The 17,825-nt window shown below is 38.0% G+C and overlaps 1 protein-coding gene across 2 annotated transcripts in view; it reads right to left on the bottom strand.

Annotated features, from left to right (window-relative positions):
• The window catches only part of LOC113963455 (ras-related protein Rab-10-like), a 30,285-nt gene extending 12,661 nt beyond the window's left edge, over positions 1-17,624 (bottom strand). Inside the window, exons 1-4 of one of the 2 annotated variants that reach the window (XM_027674541.1) lie at positions 17,414-17,624; positions 11,368-11,428; positions 10,165-10,303; positions 2,086-2,175 (exon numbers count right to left, since the gene is read on the bottom strand). In XM_027674541.1, coding sequence (XP_027530342.1) covers positions 2,086-2,175; positions 10,165-10,303; positions 11,368-11,428; positions 17,414-17,585 — 462 coding nt within the window. In that variant the 5' untranslated portion in view covers positions 17,586-17,624. The remainder of the gene's footprint in view (positions 1-2,085; positions 2,176-10,164; positions 10,304-11,367; positions 11,429-17,413) is intronic. The other variant, XM_027674551.1, reaches the window with a different exon arrangement.
• Positions 17,625-17,825: the final 201 nt, after the last annotated feature.

The raw sequence follows: 17,825 nt of genomic DNA, 5'->3' as shown, positions 1-17,825 counted from the left end.
AATTTAATTCCAATTGTTCCTTTAACTCAAAATATACTACTTCCCAGCAAAGGGCTGCTATGATTCCTTAGTGTTGAATCAGAGAGATGTGGCTGAAATATTCCTAGAGCTGGGCAGAATATTTTTTTTAAATTTGTATTGTACATGTAAAATCAGCTTCAAAGTTATAAATCAGCTTCAGCTATGAAGACAGAAAAAGCAAAAAAAAAAAAGGGTAGAAAATTTTACTTGGCTTTTTCTGTTAGAAAGATTTGATAGGAAAAAACCTGCCACATTCTACCAAGTCATATAACCTTCAACATTTTTATTTTTCAGTGAAAAAGAAAATTATATTTGGGGGAGGTGAACAGAGGAGCCCAAGAACCTTGAGTTAAAACTTTTGTCAAAGTGAATAAGAAACAATTAATACATGAAAATTATACTTCATAATGTTGAAATTAAATATATCAATTTCTGAGTGATTGAAATTACATAATTACAAAAGAAAGTAACTAAAAAATTCTCAGCATTAAATTAGTCTAGGAAGTGATATACGATGGCCACTGAGTTATAACAGATTTTTACAAAAATGCCAACATAGATGATAAGATTCCCAGGGAACCTAGGGTCTTCTCTGCAAGAGACTGAGGCAGAACAATACTTACAGCTCATACTTTCACGGTAATATGAAATACCTAAGTATGAATTATTATGTGTCAATCTTAGTATCAAACTGTTTTCCCCTCTTAATAAGGATATTTTCTTCTTTGGAGTGAGAGGAAAATTACTAGCTCTCTCTGTGCTAATGGAATATTTCTCCAGCATGTTCAGTCAGATGCTTTAGCACTTGTAAATCATACTAAAAGAAGAAATAGTATAACTGAAGAGTTGCCTTGCCTAAAAACACAGGGGAAATCTAGCAAGTAGACTCACTGGGGAGGAGGTAATGATTTGTTTCTGAAAAAATTACTACATTAAGAGAAATTTTGATTGTGTGGTTAAGAATACAGAAGTCACAAAATGTCATGCTTAATACCATATGCAAAACCCTACTACTGCCCTCTTGTGCACATGCATCCAGTGACTCTTTAGATTTCTGACAGTACATTCTTTGTGTGAGAGTACATATGTGTTCTTCAGCAACCTTATTCCTTGTAAACAGTTATGGTACATTAACATTGAAAGCACCTTCCATACAAACAATGAACTTGCAAGATTGTAATGCTGTCAAAAAGGTGATGTTATTTTTTTAAAGTTCCCTAATCTGGGGTTATATAATTGGCAAGATATCATCAGTGTGTTTTTCTTTGAACATCCTGCCTGACTCACCATGCCTGAAAGCATAATAGGAGGGCTAATTCCAAGTTCCAGACAACAGATGCATACAGTATGCAGTAGCAAAATTAACTGGTATATAGGCCATGCTCTCCTGCAATATTTAGTTATTATCAAAATTTCTTCTGTCATAGCATGGTTTCTGAATTTCCTCACTGGTTCTCAGTCAGAATAATTTGCCACTGCCTTTAAAACAGCACTCCCCACTTAATAACATTTCTTCCCCTAACCATGGTCAGCAGGTATAAACTATACTGTAGTCTCAGCCGTACCACATGCACACAGTTAGGTCTAGAGGAGCTGGATGTTCAGTACCTGTCCAGTCTTATTTAGGGTTATTCATAGAGAATGCAGATTACTTTGCATAGGCTGTCAGAATAGTTCCTTATAGTCAGACTGTAGCAAAAAGATTATTGATGGGTGGTACCAGAAAAATTATGCAGAATGTATTACATTTTAATATTCCATATTATAACAGTATTCTGAAAATGCAGACTCTATATTAAAGATTTCTATTGTAGCACCCAAAACTTTTAAAGTGCATTTGAACCTTTAAAAGTGTATTCTAAAGAGACCATCTAGGAATTACTTAATGTGTTTCTACTCGTATGTTAAAAAAGCCCCCAACACTCCAGGACTCCTCAAGTGTTCTTCTGGAGCAATCCCTAGTAGAATTGTTGGGATTCAGGAGCTTTTCACCATTTCCAGTTTAACAGCTCACAGTGACATACTAAGATACTCGGGAGAGCCCAAAGAAAGTATCAATGATACCTTTTCTCCTTTCTGTTTTGGAACTACACGTTCTGACTCCTTATCACACTTGTTGCCCAACAGTATTACGTCCACTTCATCACCTGCTTTCTAAAAGAGAACCAGCATTAATAAATGTCAAGTAAGAAAAAAGCAAACAATAAAAGTCCTTCACCTTCAGCTCACACAACTCTCAGCACCTCACTTCCTTGAAAGTAAAGGCTAAATTCTGTCCTGACCTTCAAATGTGGAAATATTTTCCATCAGTTACTGGGATTAGGAGTGAAACAGCAAGATTGCAAAGAGCAGAAAAAAGCTACTTAGAAGTGCCATGTATAATTTCCAACCCCTTTCATAAGATATAAAGTATACGGTGCATGGGCACCATCTTCTGATGAGTGCTCCATCTTGAGGCTTTAAAGTGACTGGAAATGCCCTGAATTCACAGACACTTCCCTCCCTAAAGTAATAGATCCATGGATTAGCATATGACTCCGGTCTACATCCAGCACTCACAAGTAAAAAGGAAGGAATTTGCTGCACCTGAAAGAGCACCTCTCTGTACTTTGCTTTTGCACACAGATAGTAAAATTACATTCGAAGTGTTCAAACTCAACATAAAAGTCTGATTATTCCAAGAGACTAGGAAGAAGGCAATAGATTTTTAATGAAGTAAAATTTAAAAACCTCATTGATCCCAAAAGGAAGAAAAATCTACCTTTTTGACCTTGTCTCCATCCTTCATTCCTCTAATCCACTCACATGCATGATGACTGTGAAACGCACTGGGTTCTTTACATTAGTGTTATTTTAAGATAAGCTATTGTAACTATGCATGACCGGAATAATGACAAGGAAAGTGAACAGTTCTGCAACAGAATGTGGAATTTGAAAACTGACTTTTGTTGTGAAAGTCATAATATTTAAAACCACTTTTGGTCCTTAAATGGAGGAAGCTGAGGGTCTCACTCTAGAGACAATTGAAGCTAACGTCATCTGATTGCCATGGCTTTTATTCTGGAGGTACATGCTCACACAGCTTCTTTGATGACTCAAAAAGCCTGGTCTCAGGCTGCACATCTCTCTCTGATCTCTGTCACCGTCTTAATTTCTGTAACTTTGCCATAAGGCAGAATCAGTCACAATCATCTTGCTGAGAGCTCACACACATATGCATGCATGCCCTTCCCTTCAAAGAAATGCAGAGAAAAACCTCTATTCAGTAAAGGATGAGAGAATCATTATTTTTCGTCTATTTGTACTTTTACAACTAAGTTGCCTCATTTGAAGAGTACAGCAGTAGGCACAATTTATTATTAAGGAACACTATTTCATTTTTTTAATCCATTCTCCTCTTAGAGTCAGCTAAACTTATTTCATACCCAGACTTGATGTTCAAGATAACGCAGTAGTAAAATGAAGTAAACTTAACACAAGACTAGGAAGTACAGGCCTAAAATAGCGAATCAATCTAACCTGGACTAACAGATCAAAATGTTGGCTATTTCAGAATGCACTGGAGATTCACTCATTAGGGTCAATGGCTCTCCTACATAAAATCACATATATCAGTCCCAAAATAGGGTAAATAGACAACTTAATCTCCTCACATAATCAACTTTTCATGTGGAATAAGTATGCATGTTGATGAACATATTATGAGAGACATTTAACTTTACTCTGAAGTTAAAGGTCAAAGGGAAATACTTGCATACTGCACATACAAAACTACTGAATTCATTCTGCAACTTTATTTCTGTATAAACAGCACAAATTTTTGCAGTAGGAATGTTTTTTCTAAAGAGATTCAAATAATAAGAAAATTTAAAAGAAGTTAGAGGTACCAGGCCTTTCAGTAAGTATTTATCAGTATTTATTTCTGCAAATAACTATTAATTCTATATCAACATAATGTATTAATGTTTTTTCACTTTGTCTGTTTCCTCCATCAAAGCACTCAAAGTACTCCTTTTTTAAAGATGGTGTCTTGTAGTTTCTTGCATTTAGAAAAATGAAGATTATACACTAAACTGATGTACATTTCAGATTCTGAAAACTGATTATGTAGATGAAGACTTAAAAAATTAAGTCAATATGATGAGGCGGAAGTTTGACCATGTGCTCAGTTGGCATAAAAACTGCAAGGGTACACTGATTTGAACTGGCCAAAAATATGGCTCTTCAGTGCTTCCAAAAGCTCACTTTGTAATTTCATACTCTGTTATTTATAGCTAGGGAATAAGCTTTTCAAATGCAAAATCTAAAAGACGATTGTTATTTTACTGTTGTTAAAATGCTACTATGCAAGTCAGCATTGAGTAAGCTCATAGACTCAGGAAATATTTTTTTCCCCCATATCATGGAGAAGTATTATTAAAAATTTCATCCATTTCATCAAGGCAAAAAAAATTTTTTTTGGTAAAGATTAAAAAAAAAGGGTTTGCTTTGGTATGTCAAAAATGCCAGATTTTTGGTTCACTCTCTCATTTTTCCCTTAGGTTTTAATATTTCAAAGTTTACATTTTATTGAAGCTTAAAATAAAATAACCTGAACTATAGGAAGAAAACCTATACTATTTTATTTTGAAAAGGAAAACATGAGCACTATATTTCTCTCAAAAACTGGAGTCAAGAGATTTATTGAGACTAACCTAGTTTTCTGAAGTGTTTGGCAGAGCTTGGAGTCACCAGGTATTGGCAAAAGGGCTTTTCTTCCGCTGGGTTCCCAGACAGCTGGATCTGGCAGCAGCAGGAGTCAGGCTGCTCCGAGCAGTGGCCACGGGAGGGAGCAGCGGCAGAGCCTCAAACCCAGCTCTGCCACACACTGGGCTCGGAACACTGGACATTTGCACCACAGTACCACGGCCTCTTTAGCGACCTACTGACAGGGGACACCTACCCATGCCCTTCACCCTCCTGCTTAACGTTCACCCAGCCTGGGCACCCAACCAAGCAGATATACAAATCACTGCCTGACTACATGGCTATTAACAGAAATCAAAAATGCAAAAGGGAAAATATCTTGCTCATCCCCTTCGTATGTAATTTGTTTGGTGGTTTTTTTTCTTTTCAAATGGTAGGTCTTTTTTTTTCTGCAGTTCTTGTTTTCCAGAAGTGCTCTGAATTTATGTGAGTATGAAAAGCAGCAGACACCTTTACTGTAAGAGAACTACACCACATCTGTATTTACAGGTTATTGGAAGAAACAATACTTTCATTTCTTAAATGGTGAGCACAGACCCGACCATGAATGGCCAGCCTCAACCTCCCCTGCAGCAAACTGACCGTGATGTTTACAAGCTCATTCAGACTCTTTGTTGTATGAACCATTCTATCCAGCGATACATCCTCCAGAAACACCACCTTGTCCCTCCACCACGCTTCCAGGGTGTAGTTGTGAAGGGCTGCATGATTTTGATACTCACTGATGACAGTTTGAAAAGGGAACAGAAGTTTGTAAGTCCAAATAGTCAAACCGAGAACCCATACGTGATAAATACACTATGGGAATACTCAATTAGTTTGTATATGAGGAAGAAATGTAGTATTAATATAATTTTTCACATCTGACGAAGATGCACATGGTCAAACTGCAAGATAAAGGCAGGGCTGGAGAAGGTCTTAAAGCTGGGAAGTTTCCTCTTCTTACTCACTAGACAATGACAGCAGAAACTTACCCTTTTTAATACTGAAGAGCTATTTATCAGTAATAGATTGCCCTCACAGTCTCTTTGACAGTATCACATGGACAATGTTCATATTACGATTCCCATACATGTCTCTTTCTATATATTTTTCTAAGTGCCATCCTATGACCTCAGTTACAAATGCCTGGTTTCCAGGACTTCAGTGGAAATAAACAAATGATAAAATTTCTTTCCTACTAGCAAACTTAGACTGCAGTAAATATAAACCAATTTATCCCAAAACCAACCTGGGATTACAGATAAACTAATTTAGTATAATGACAAGAACAAGAATTTTAAGTTCTAATCAGAGCCATAACAACAAACCCATCTACAAACTGGAACAATTAAATCTTTTGACATCAAGCTTTCCCTCCTGGGAAAGAAAAACTCAGAAGAATTTGAAGTCAAACTAATTTACATTTGTACAGCAATTTGCTGTGCTGCTTTTATTTAAGTGTGATGCAGAAACACTGAAAGACAGTCCAGTGTCCCAGATGCACCAGATGAACTGAATCAAAAAAGGGCACTATGCGAAAATGTCAGCAACACAACACACCCATACAGTTTATATACTGGTCAAGGGGTCACTTCTTCAGGTAGGACAAATAGAAAGCTAATGTATTCCATTAGCGATTTGGGTTGGCAAGGACTTCTGGAAGTCATTTGGTCCAATCCCCTGCTTGAAGATGGGCCAACTTCAAAGTCAGGTCAGGTTGCTCAAGGCCCTGTTGAATGGCATTTTAAGCGTGTCCTTTAAGAGTTCCTCTCTTGGGCACCTGTTTGAGCATTTGACCAACCTATTGTGAGGAAGTTTTTGCCAATGTTAGTTGGAATCTTGTTCAAAACATCCTAGAAAGAACTGCTTTCTGCAAATGGATTTGGTACACAGCTACTTGTACTTAATTTTCAAAGGCCAAACAGAATCAGCCTTTCAGAACAGGTGCATACAACAGCTAAAAGCCATGCCAGAAGACAAGAGGAACACTTTAATAAATTGCACATAACCTGCAATCCTACAAACAAAGAATGGTTTCAGATTCAAAGTAATTTTCCTGCAATTATCATGGTCCTAATGAGTGCATTACAAATCCAATATACCTGTACTGGATTGCCAATAATGCCCTAAGATATTAATCTGTGGGTGAGTGTATTTTTCTACTAAGATTTTTAAGTACAGTCATGTTACTTAGTTTCCTCTAGTTCTGAATATAAATTTTACAGCAATACAGATATGGCAGCATATTTCTGTCTTGAACTTCCTTGAACAATAATTCATTTTTAATAGGAAATTTGCTGTATTCCACATTTCAAATAACTGAAATATAATAAGAACATTACTGGCAATCTGATTGTAATTGCACTGACTGGCCAGTTTTTATAAAATCAATGGACTTCTTAAGAATGCTAAATTGCTTAGATTGTTATTTTCAACTGTTGTAAAAATGGTTTAGTACATTGAACAGATTTTAAAAAAACTTTAAAATTTTTATGTGGAAAGAATTAAAACATGAGAGTATAATGTAATAACTGAATTGTCTCAAAAATTCCTGTTTGATTGGTTCAGGTGCAAGCTTTATATTACCTGTTAGTCTGGTATTTCATGAAGTCTGTATTCTCTCCCTTTTCCTTTTTAAAGCTTATTTATTTTTTCTATGCTTGTATATTTCAAAGGGTACTGCAGCAATAGCCACTTTGATTCTGGGCATTTGTGGGGAATTAAATACTGGTTTGCATTCACAGACCAAAGCAAATGCAGGGAATGTCCTCGACCTCCAGGAAGTAATTAATTTTCATGAAATGCCCTGGTTTTAAACAGTTATTGCTTAAAAACATTTCTTTTGCAATGAATGGCTCCATATATTTCTACCAAGACGCTTCAGAAATTGATATCCCACTAGGACTAAATTAAATTTTTTATTATTATCTAGCTCTATTACAACACTAATTGCTAGTTTTGAGATTGGTACAATCAATCATGCAATTTACATTCCTAAAAATTGGTTTAGATTGAGTATTTTTCGATTTTTTAAATTTTAAACTAACAAAGTACCTTCAGGGGTTAAGATTAAACAGTCTAAATAGCTTGACTACATTTACACAGAAGCTTTGAAGTGTCACAAACAGAAAGCAGGTTTGTGCAGGTGTCATTTCCTGACTGACTTAAGCAGATCTAAGCCTGCACGGTGGCTACAGGTGCTAGTCTCATACTTCCCTCCACCTAGGCCATACAATCCTGAAACTTTCTTGCTGTTTATGGTTGTGAATTGTAGCCCACTGAATCAATCACCCTGTTGATCTAATTAAAGATGACAGGACAACATGACCCCTTTGGAGCCAGTGTGAATAAAGACTAGTATTTTATAGAGAAATTTGTACACTCCGATATATAGATATATGCATAGATAGATAGATATTAATGGATATATATGGATAAACTATATTTTCAGCTTCAGATTACAGTAAACATACTATTCTACCGTGTGCCGAGTTAAATCTTTGTTAACCATGAAACTGTACAACCAGTGGTATATCTAGGCGTGGCTTTTATTTGTCCAACATAAGGGCACGTGCTTTTCTTAACAAAATAATAAAACAGATGTCTTAATTTGAAGTGTGTGCAGACAAGCCAGCAAGAATATTGTGTCATTGAATCTCCTTCAGTAACACATTACTGCAGTTAGGCTCTGTTGTCACTAAGACGATTCTAAGGTCAAGGATAATGATGTACTAGGTCACCATGGTAATGTTGTTAATAATGAGATAATGTAAATATAATGTTTTACCAAGAGTATAAGATACCATATGTATGTATTATTGGATATATGACCACGTGTAGTTCATTAATTCAGCTGTACACTGAAGCTGTGAAGAGAGAAAATCATGTGTTTGATGGTTTTACTTCAAGCTCACTTTCCAAAGATTAATTCTCCATCATGTCATATCCCCACCAAATCATAAGAACATTAAAAAAACTGCCTGAATGTTTACTTGATTTTAATCAACAAAGAGCACTTCCTTGCTTGGATTCTTACACAAGCATACTAACTTACACAACTGTGCTAACTACAGACTGCCATGCTACTGCTTAGGGGCACTCTCATTGCTCTCTACAGCCTCCTGAGGAGGGGAAGTAAAGGGAATGGTGCTGATCTCTCCTCCTTGGCATCAAGAGACAAGACACATAGGAATGGCTCAAAGTCGTGCCTGGGAGATTCAGACTGGACATTAGGAAGCATATCTTTACTGAGAGGGTGATCAAACACTAGAACAGGTTTCCTAGGGAGATGGTTGACTCCCCAGGCCAAGTAAAGAGGCATTTAGACAATGCCTTTAATAACGTGCTTTAACTTTTGGTCAGCCCTGAAGTGGTCAGGCAGCTGGATGGTTACTGAGGGTCCCTTACAGCTGAACTATTCTATTCTAAAACTGACCTGCTTCTACCTAACAGAGAACATAACAAGAGAGACCTAGCAATAAAGATTTGGAATACAGGGTTACAGGCAGCTGAACGATCTTATGTCTAAGAGCTTGCCCACTCCTCCCTCCCTGGTTCCTCCCTTCACATTGTTCCCATACATTCTTCTCTCTTCGCCTTCCTACTCCTACCTGTTTACCTTGCACCAACTCCAATAAGTGTCAGACCATTCTATGAGCCTCTTAAACTCACTGATGGAGCAGAAAAACCATCCGACTTTTTTTGCTCTGTTAGTTTTCTATTGCATTAGAAAGTCAGAGTGAACCACAGAGGGCTCTTGACAAGCTCCAAAAGCTGCACAGTGGGAGCCAATGTTTAGGAGCAGGGAGGTGGGAACACTCTCCCTGTCTGGCAGCCATGTGCTGTTGAATCACTTCCTATTTTACATGAAAGCACGTGTTTCTGGCTGCAGCACCACAAGCAGCTGAGCTAAACAAACAGCTTCCCACCCCAATTCCTCCCTCTCGAAACCATCCTCTCAAGGAATACCCAGCAAGGACAAAGAGGATGTTTACTGATCTTGGGATGAGGTAATTACACTAAAATAATGAAAATAGAAAAGGGAAATAACTGGCTGTGATATGGAATTTTCATACAGAAACCAATTAAAATCCTGGGATGAGCTCAAGGAGATTGACTTATGTGTAGCCACACCAGCGACAAAAGCATCATAACTCAGCATGCACAAACCTGGATTGGAAGCTATGTTTTAGAAGTACTTCAGAAAACATTCCTGCATCACCATGGGCTTGTCCTAGATAATACACATTCTGTTCCAGTTTCAGATGACAGTAATTCTACTATCATACTGTGTGCTTAGTTAAATGCATGAAATTCTGTTTATAAACATACAGAAACAAGAATAGATCTCATGCAGTCATTTAAAAAAACACATTAATTACTTTCATTAGATCAACCACTGACAGATATACTTACCTCATATATGTCTTGCATCCACATTGTTATACTCTGAAAACTCTTCAGATTTGTGATGTCATATACAAGAACAAAGCCTTGTGCACCACGGAAATAGCTAGTACTAAGTGTATGGAATCGTTCCTGGCCAGCAGTATCCCTGAAAGAAATTGCAATAAATCACACACATGCAAACAAACAAAAGATGATCAAACTGCAGAACCCCCTTTATTTTAAGGAGTATTGTCCAAATTTTGAATTATATACTCTAATGTGAAAGGAACAAGAAAAGATACAGATGAGAGACACAGCATTAAAAGAAATACACTGGAAATTTATTCTGAATAATACAGCCCTACTAAGGAAGCCAAACCAGTGGCTGAAGTCTGAGTGTAATGTCAAGTCCACTATTGCTTTTTTATATACATAATAATTATGATCAGTACAACTCAGATGATAAAAAAAATCTGGAGTACAAGCATTGCAGGAGTCAGGTGACATCCCCATATTCTGACAAGCCCTATGTAAACTCTGACACAAACAGTAAGCTGGTTTAGATGGAAGACAGGTTTCAGGAAAAAGTCTACAAAATACAGGGATGCAGTGACTCCTACACATAATTATGCCTTAAGAAAGCTATAAACAAGCCTTCAATACTTTTGTATTAAAGCTTGAGACAGAATAACTGCAGATCTAATAATGGTCAGGTAATTCACGTACAGATTAATTCCTTGAGAAGTTAAATACCGGTAAGTATAAACAACATTCAGTACTGGATGCCTGGAGAGACAGCTGTCAGTAGCCCTATATACTCTTTAGAAAAACCTCCAACCCAAAAAATAGTGTATGTTCACAGATTCCTCTTAGTGGCTTTCTCTTGGTGATGCTTTTGAACACGCATTTGATGGGTAATGAACTGTAAAATTTTTTTGCTTTGTCACTTCCCTCGATGTTCCTATACAATTAAATATACTTAATATGGATCGTAGATCTGCATTGTTTGTATGCTGCAAGTTTTACTGTTAAAGTAACCCAGGAACAACCGTATTTTAAACTTACATTAGTTGCTGCAAAAAATGTGCTCCCCTAGGCTAAATTCAAATTTAAAATGACCTAGTAGGAATGCTTGCATGTCAGGAAGACACACGATCAAAAGCAGATGAGATTTTTCAGGTCATAATGCAATTTAGTTGGCTCTCATTTCTGATACAAATTAAAACTTACCATATTTGAAGTTTCACTCTTGTGTCATTAAACATTACTGGCTTTACTTTAAAATCAATGCCTGAAAGAAAAAAAGGAAAATCTGTAACATTTCTCATACTAACATGGATTCCCTTTGAATAGTGTTTCTTAGCTCTAGTTATGGTGCAATTTTGAACAGAAAGTGAAAAGGAACAATACCAAACAAAGAATAACTAGCCAACCATACACATTCAAAATGGAAGTTGTAGAAGGAAATTATTCAATGATGAAAGCAGCTATGTGCCAATACATTGCACAAATACAATACAAAGCAATGCCAATACCAAGCAATGAAGGGGCAGGCCAAAGCAAAGGTGCAGATACTCTAAAACTACATGTAGGTATTTCCATGGATAGGCAAGTGACATGACAGCAGTTTCATGGCCCATGCACAATAATATGTTGTGCAAATATCTTGGTGATTTTCAACAGCATGGCAGCTATGAATGGGAAGGCAGACATGCTTACAAAGCCATTACACGTGCCACACCGTTTTTCTGTCCTTACTTCCAAATCCCTAAAAAAAGTATCCAGAGTTACATGAACAGGAATAGGAGCTGGCTGTACTAATTACACGCAAACACAAAACTTACATGGGATTTAATTCAATATGAAGAGGATTGTCTCTACAACCTAAATCACCATGTATCACAGATCCAGAATTCTAAAAGCAAGCATTAATATTTGAAATCAGTGCAGAATGTTGTCTCTACATAGATTACAGATCTTTCCTCAAAGTTATTTTCCTTATAATTTATGGTGTTTTCCTTCATTATATTATCAAATTAGTACTCCAAATGTAGTAGATTATACCTGCATTTATGGGCTGCTAAAGTTTTAGTTTCAATATTACAATCAGCCAGCTATCAGCTGCTATCTTAGAGTGGCACTTTTCTCAGAGTTATCCATCGTTTCCCTACTACTTTATTGCTGAAGCTTGAAATAACATTTGATAATTTCTCTGATAGCTTTTTTCCCCACTGAAAAACAATAAAGGTATTTTTGTCAATTATATTAAGTGAAGTTAAGGTGGCGTTGCAACAGCTGACCATACTGTATAGTCAAAATTCCATAAGATCAAACTACAGCTACTTAAAATTACATCAGAGTGGCTTTTCACCTGTAGTAATGTCATTTGAAAGACCTAGACAGTTTGAAAAAAATCACAAAAATTTTGAGTTAATACCACTGTACTGATTTCTGTAAGAACCTGACTGCCAAATTAATTTATCAAAGCAAAGTATCCATGTCAGCAAACTAAAAAATGCAACAGAGGAAATGTTCCCCTCCTTTGTACTGACAGATGTATTGTGCACAAAATTTTGACAAGTACACTCTCACATGCATGATTCCAATGCCATTAACATTTTTTGTGTGTATGTGATACGGGAGTTGAGGTAGATTTAAAAAATTATTATGATAATCATGTCCTTCACTTGATGAATTTTCATTGAAGCTTCAATGGAAAGGAAAGATGAAATAGTATAATTGGTATCTGTAATTAGTATTACACAAAGCTTCCTTGATGGAATTAATAATGTCAGATGGAAATGTAATTTAAGTCAAATTTGCTCATGTAAGGTGAAATTCCAACGTGATGGAAAACATTTGCTCCTGAAATTCACACAGTTTTGTTTAATTATCTGTATCATTTTCTACAATTGATGTTGAGAGGGACAGGGTACACACTGGGAGGCTGAAACATCGCTTTCAAATGGTGGATCGGGAATAGAGCAAAAAATTATAAAGCAGACAGGGATTCCCAAACCTATATGAGAAAGTTCTTAGTTGACATACATTTTAATAATAATTGCTATAAGCTTTTTTTTATTTATTTATAAAAAGGGAAGCAGAATGCTGAATCAGACTAAAACTTAATCTAAATTAAAATCAGGCGTATTGACTTCTTAAGTCAACTTCAAAATTTATTGACCTAAAAGGTCAATGAATGTTAGTGAAAAACAGAAGTCAATATGTTCTGCATGCATGAATTGTTCATGTCTTTATATGAAATTTCCAGCAAACTTAGCAAATTGCAAAGACAGAAAAGAAAAATGAGAACCACAATGCCAAAGACAGCTCACGGATTTCAGATGCTTTTAGGCCTACGTGTTGTACAACATGACCAACATAACAAAGCGAGCATTGATTACAGCTCTGGAGATATATGTTATTGGAATGCAACAGCTTGTACTTGGTTCTTTTAGGCTGTCAAATGAAACCGAGAAGGGGTATGCTGGGTGCAAGTTCAAATTCTAGTTGTTATTTCCAAGTTTTATAGCCATGAAATTAATTTCTTTTCTTTATATTCCAAAGAACAAATATTCACATATTAGGACTGATGCACCCTATAGACAATTAGGTCTAAAACACACAAAAATAGTCAGTAATTCAGGGTAATGCAGCTGTGAAATGCCCCTCTCTTCCCTCAGTATCTATAAAATAGGCTTTGGCCATCTGCAAAAGTCCTCTTCAAAAGAGGTCTTTTGGAGTTGGCCTAGAAATGACAACACACTTTTCACTCCAACAGAGCTGGTGAGTTCCTGACAGAAAATGCTCAAAAAATATGTCTATCCAGAGAAAATGCAAGTTTGAGCAGCTTAGCAGGATGCAACAGTAAGAACATGGGCAGAGGATGGTGAATGCCCACTTACTGTCAATACATTGTCTTCAACTCCAGAAATAGGGAAACAGTTGCTATCAGCTCCTGTGCCCAAACTGGGCAAGCACCCAGTGAGATGTTGTGGGTTGAATTTCCACTGTGTTACTTCTACCCATACTTAACCCCTACTAGTTGTTGGTGTATTACTTGTATCAGGCTCTTTTCCTGTACATGTCAAGAAATATCTGAAGTGGTGAGGTATCTGAGCAGTCTCAAGTAATGATAATTGCTGGTTTGCTAAGAAAAGCAACTCATAGGATAAGATGGTTCGACAGAAGAGTAACAGTGACAAAAAATCCAGTTTTGTTAAAAAAAAAGAAAAAGGAATTAAGATGTGGATTGCTACTGATGATGTTAACACATACCTTCACTATGGTTTATTTTTGCTGATTAGTTCTACTTTATTTCCTTCTAAAGTAAGTATCAGGGCATCTACACAGACTTTTTAATCCTAATGCTGAAGTTGTACCACTTTCAACTATGACAGATTTGAGAGGACTCAGAGCTCTGCAGAAATGTTTCTCAAAGAAAACACATGGGCTGCAGGACCACAGCAACCATTAATACAGCAAAATAACCTCACAGTCCATGAGATCACAATTCTGTTCACTGGTATAGAAGGGGTTTTTTTGTTCATAAAGTTTCTCTACGGCTTTATATGCAATGCCATTGTTTAAACAAAAACATTTATTCTTTATAGTCTATTCATAATACAATGCATCCGCCTTATGATGCGTACAAGTTTAATTAGAAAACTATAAGTGCTTATAATTTATCCGAACTGTGTAATTGAAGAGGAGGAAGGGCACCCAGCCTTGAGTGTTTAAGTGATGCATTAGAAGTTTTCAATGCTAATTTACTGTGAATGCATTTTTTGCTTTTTCTCATGAAATACATAATTTTAGAAAAGATCGCTACTACTGAAGCCTACTATAAAATGTTTGGTTGCTTTTTTCCCCTGCAATAACACTAGAATTTTTCCTAGTAACACAAATCTGTGATTCATGATGACACAGAAATGAGACTTTCAACAGCCTTTTAACTTCTGTCCATATGACCCTTTGCCACTAAGGAAGGTGGGGGCACATGAATTTGTCAGGGAACTCGGAAGGCTGCAACACTGCACAGCTGGGATAATCTTCCCTCTACTCAAATCACGTTTCACCTGGATAGGTAAGGTGAAAAATCAGTTAACAGCAGATGAGCATTTAATAGGCTGCACAACAGAAAGGGATCATTTGGCTTGTATGAAACAGGCAGCCAGATAAAAACAGTTACTTGTTTTGACAGCGTCAACAATGAGGGAGAAGACGTCAGGAACTGAGAAAACATTGTATTGTGTCTTCTTCGTTTACAACATTAGGAGCCACAACCTATAGGTCTTCCTCTCCATTGTAGCTGTCTACATGAAAAAAGAAACTTTCACTTCCGATATTATTCTTTTGGAAGACATCACTCACAATCTCATTTGCTTTTAAAGTCTAAGCTCTAATACACCTGTTAAGATGGAATTAAATGGAACATAGTATTTCAGAAATAACTTACCATATTCAGGTAACAAAACCCACATCTGGATGATTCATTTACATAAACAGTTTTTAAATCTCTCAATACTAGGTGTCAGTAATAAAACTAACAAAGTTAATCTCAGTCCATAACTGTCACAAAAACTCATATTATCTTCACTATTCCTTGAAAATGGTTTAAGTTATAACTTGGAAACCATATTCTTAATATCATCACTTTAGAAAAGGTTTTGAGTCTGCAGGGAACTGAATTAGGAGTAAAAGAAATTGTATCTCAAAATAATAACCTCATAGTCATGAATCTCTGTTCCAGTATAAAACACATCAACAAAGTTGATGTTTATTTTCATGGCCATTCTTTGGAGTTCCTTGCTAAGCCTGGCAATAAGTTGCCTATTATTAGGATCTATTTCCCAACTTCACTGTTAGTTCTGTTCTTCCCTCCTTGTTCATGATGGTTTCAGAGACCGTTTTGCAAGAATGGGCAAGAAAATAAAAAGTGGTTTAAGTTCAGCTGTTCTCATGTGGGCAGGTCAAGTCATGTCATGTACATTAAGTATTCCCTAGGCCAACTACTGCCACAGCTACTATCTGTTATTTAATTCAGATAAACCAACTCCTCCCAGACTGAAAAATGTTTAAAAGAGCCATGCATATTCCAAATGCAGGAATACACAATTTCCTGGCATACCTTAGTCTTCTCTTCAAGAGCAAAGAAAATGAAAAAAAACCCACAAACTCATACACATAAATTTTTAAAAATGAAAATTTCCCAGGCAAAAATTGGGAAAATCTCCACAGCAAATCAAACCACTGCACACACATAAAACGTTTGCCTGCTGATGACACAGGTTTCAGCATGTGGACAGTCAGCTTGTGGGGCTGGGATACCAAGGCAGTGGGAAGTTCCCCATCATCACCCATCTGCAGTGGTGCTGGGGGAGGTAGTAGGGTGGTACAGCATAGAATGGACATGGTCTGGCAAGGGCTAATTAGTTCCATCACATCAATGGCTCTTCTTTAATCATCATGCATGCAGCTACCTACGGTAGTACATATTTTGACTTTATACCATTAAAATTTTTAGTGAAAAGTTAAATCCCTTTCTAGCCTGAAAGATTGAGGAACTGGGCATTTTACTGATATCTGACATCTCTTTGAGGTTGGTGTCTGAAAGGAGGATTGTAGCCAGGTCAGGGTCGGCCTCTTCTCCCAGGCAATAAGTGACAGGGCAAGAGGATATAGCCTTAAGCTGTGCCAGGGAAGGTTGAGATTGGACAGAAAGGGTGATTAGACATTGCAATGGACTGCTCAGGGAGGTGGTGGAGTCATCATCCCTGGAGGTGTTTAAGGGAAGACTGGACACGGCACTTAATGCCATGGACTAGTTGACATGGCAGTGTTCAGTCACAAGTTGGGCTTGATGATCTCAGAGTGTCTTTTCCAACCTAATCGATTCTGTGATTCTGTACGGCTTTCTCTGTACCCACACCAGTGTACAGCAGCAGGGCCTCCGTGGGCAATAGCAACAGTAAGATCAAGTTGTCTTCATAAATTTAAAACGGGAGTAGGTTCCCAAAGCCCAGATGAACAGCAAGGCCAGTGTAACAGGCCAGCACTCTGCAGTGGCTCTGGGTGACACATGTCCTGACACGCTGGCACAGGTTTAAGTTGCTGGACACGCGCAGAGCTCAGCAGAGGGAGCTTCGACATCTCCCAGACCGGCAGTGCCGCGCTGGCAGCGCCGGTCCGGCCGTGTGTGAGCCGTGGGCACCCGGGGAGGAGAGGGCAAGGCGAGGGAGCGTGGCGGGCGGAGGCACGCGGAGCGGTCACTCACCGATCGTGGCCAAGTAGGAGGTGGCGGGAGTGCCGGCGGGCGGCGAGCCGGGCTCCGTGTACCGCCGCACGATGGAGGTCTTCCCCACGCAGGACTCTCCGGCCATGACGATTTTCACCAGCAGCGGCGGCGGCTCCTCCGCACCCCCCGGCCCCTTCCTCGGCCCCGCCATGGCGGGCGCCGAGTGCCGGCCGGGCCGGGCCGTGCCGGGGGGGGGGGCGGGGCGGGAGAGGGCAGGGAGGCTCCTCAGGCTGTGCCTCAGCCACTGCCCCGAACTAGGGTTATGAAATTATGCAAAAACGAGCTTTTTTTTTTTTTAATGAAGTTTCGTCACCGGGAAGGAAAGAGGGAACTTTCACAACCCCCAGGACGCTTCCCCCATGAAGTACAGAAATAAACAGTTTGGTTTCTC

The sequence above is a fragment of the Neopelma chrysocephalum genome, unplaced genomic scaffold (assembly GCF_003984885.1).
Source record: "Neopelma chrysocephalum unplaced genomic scaffold, ASM398488v2 Primary Assembly neopelma1_22, whole genome shotgun sequence".
In the NCBI taxonomy this organism is placed as follows: domain Eukaryota; kingdom Metazoa; phylum Chordata; class Aves; order Passeriformes; family Pipridae; genus Neopelma; species Neopelma chrysocephalum.
Note: the sequence above shows the minus strand (reverse complement) of the source record. Positions and strands in the feature narration are given on the sequence as shown.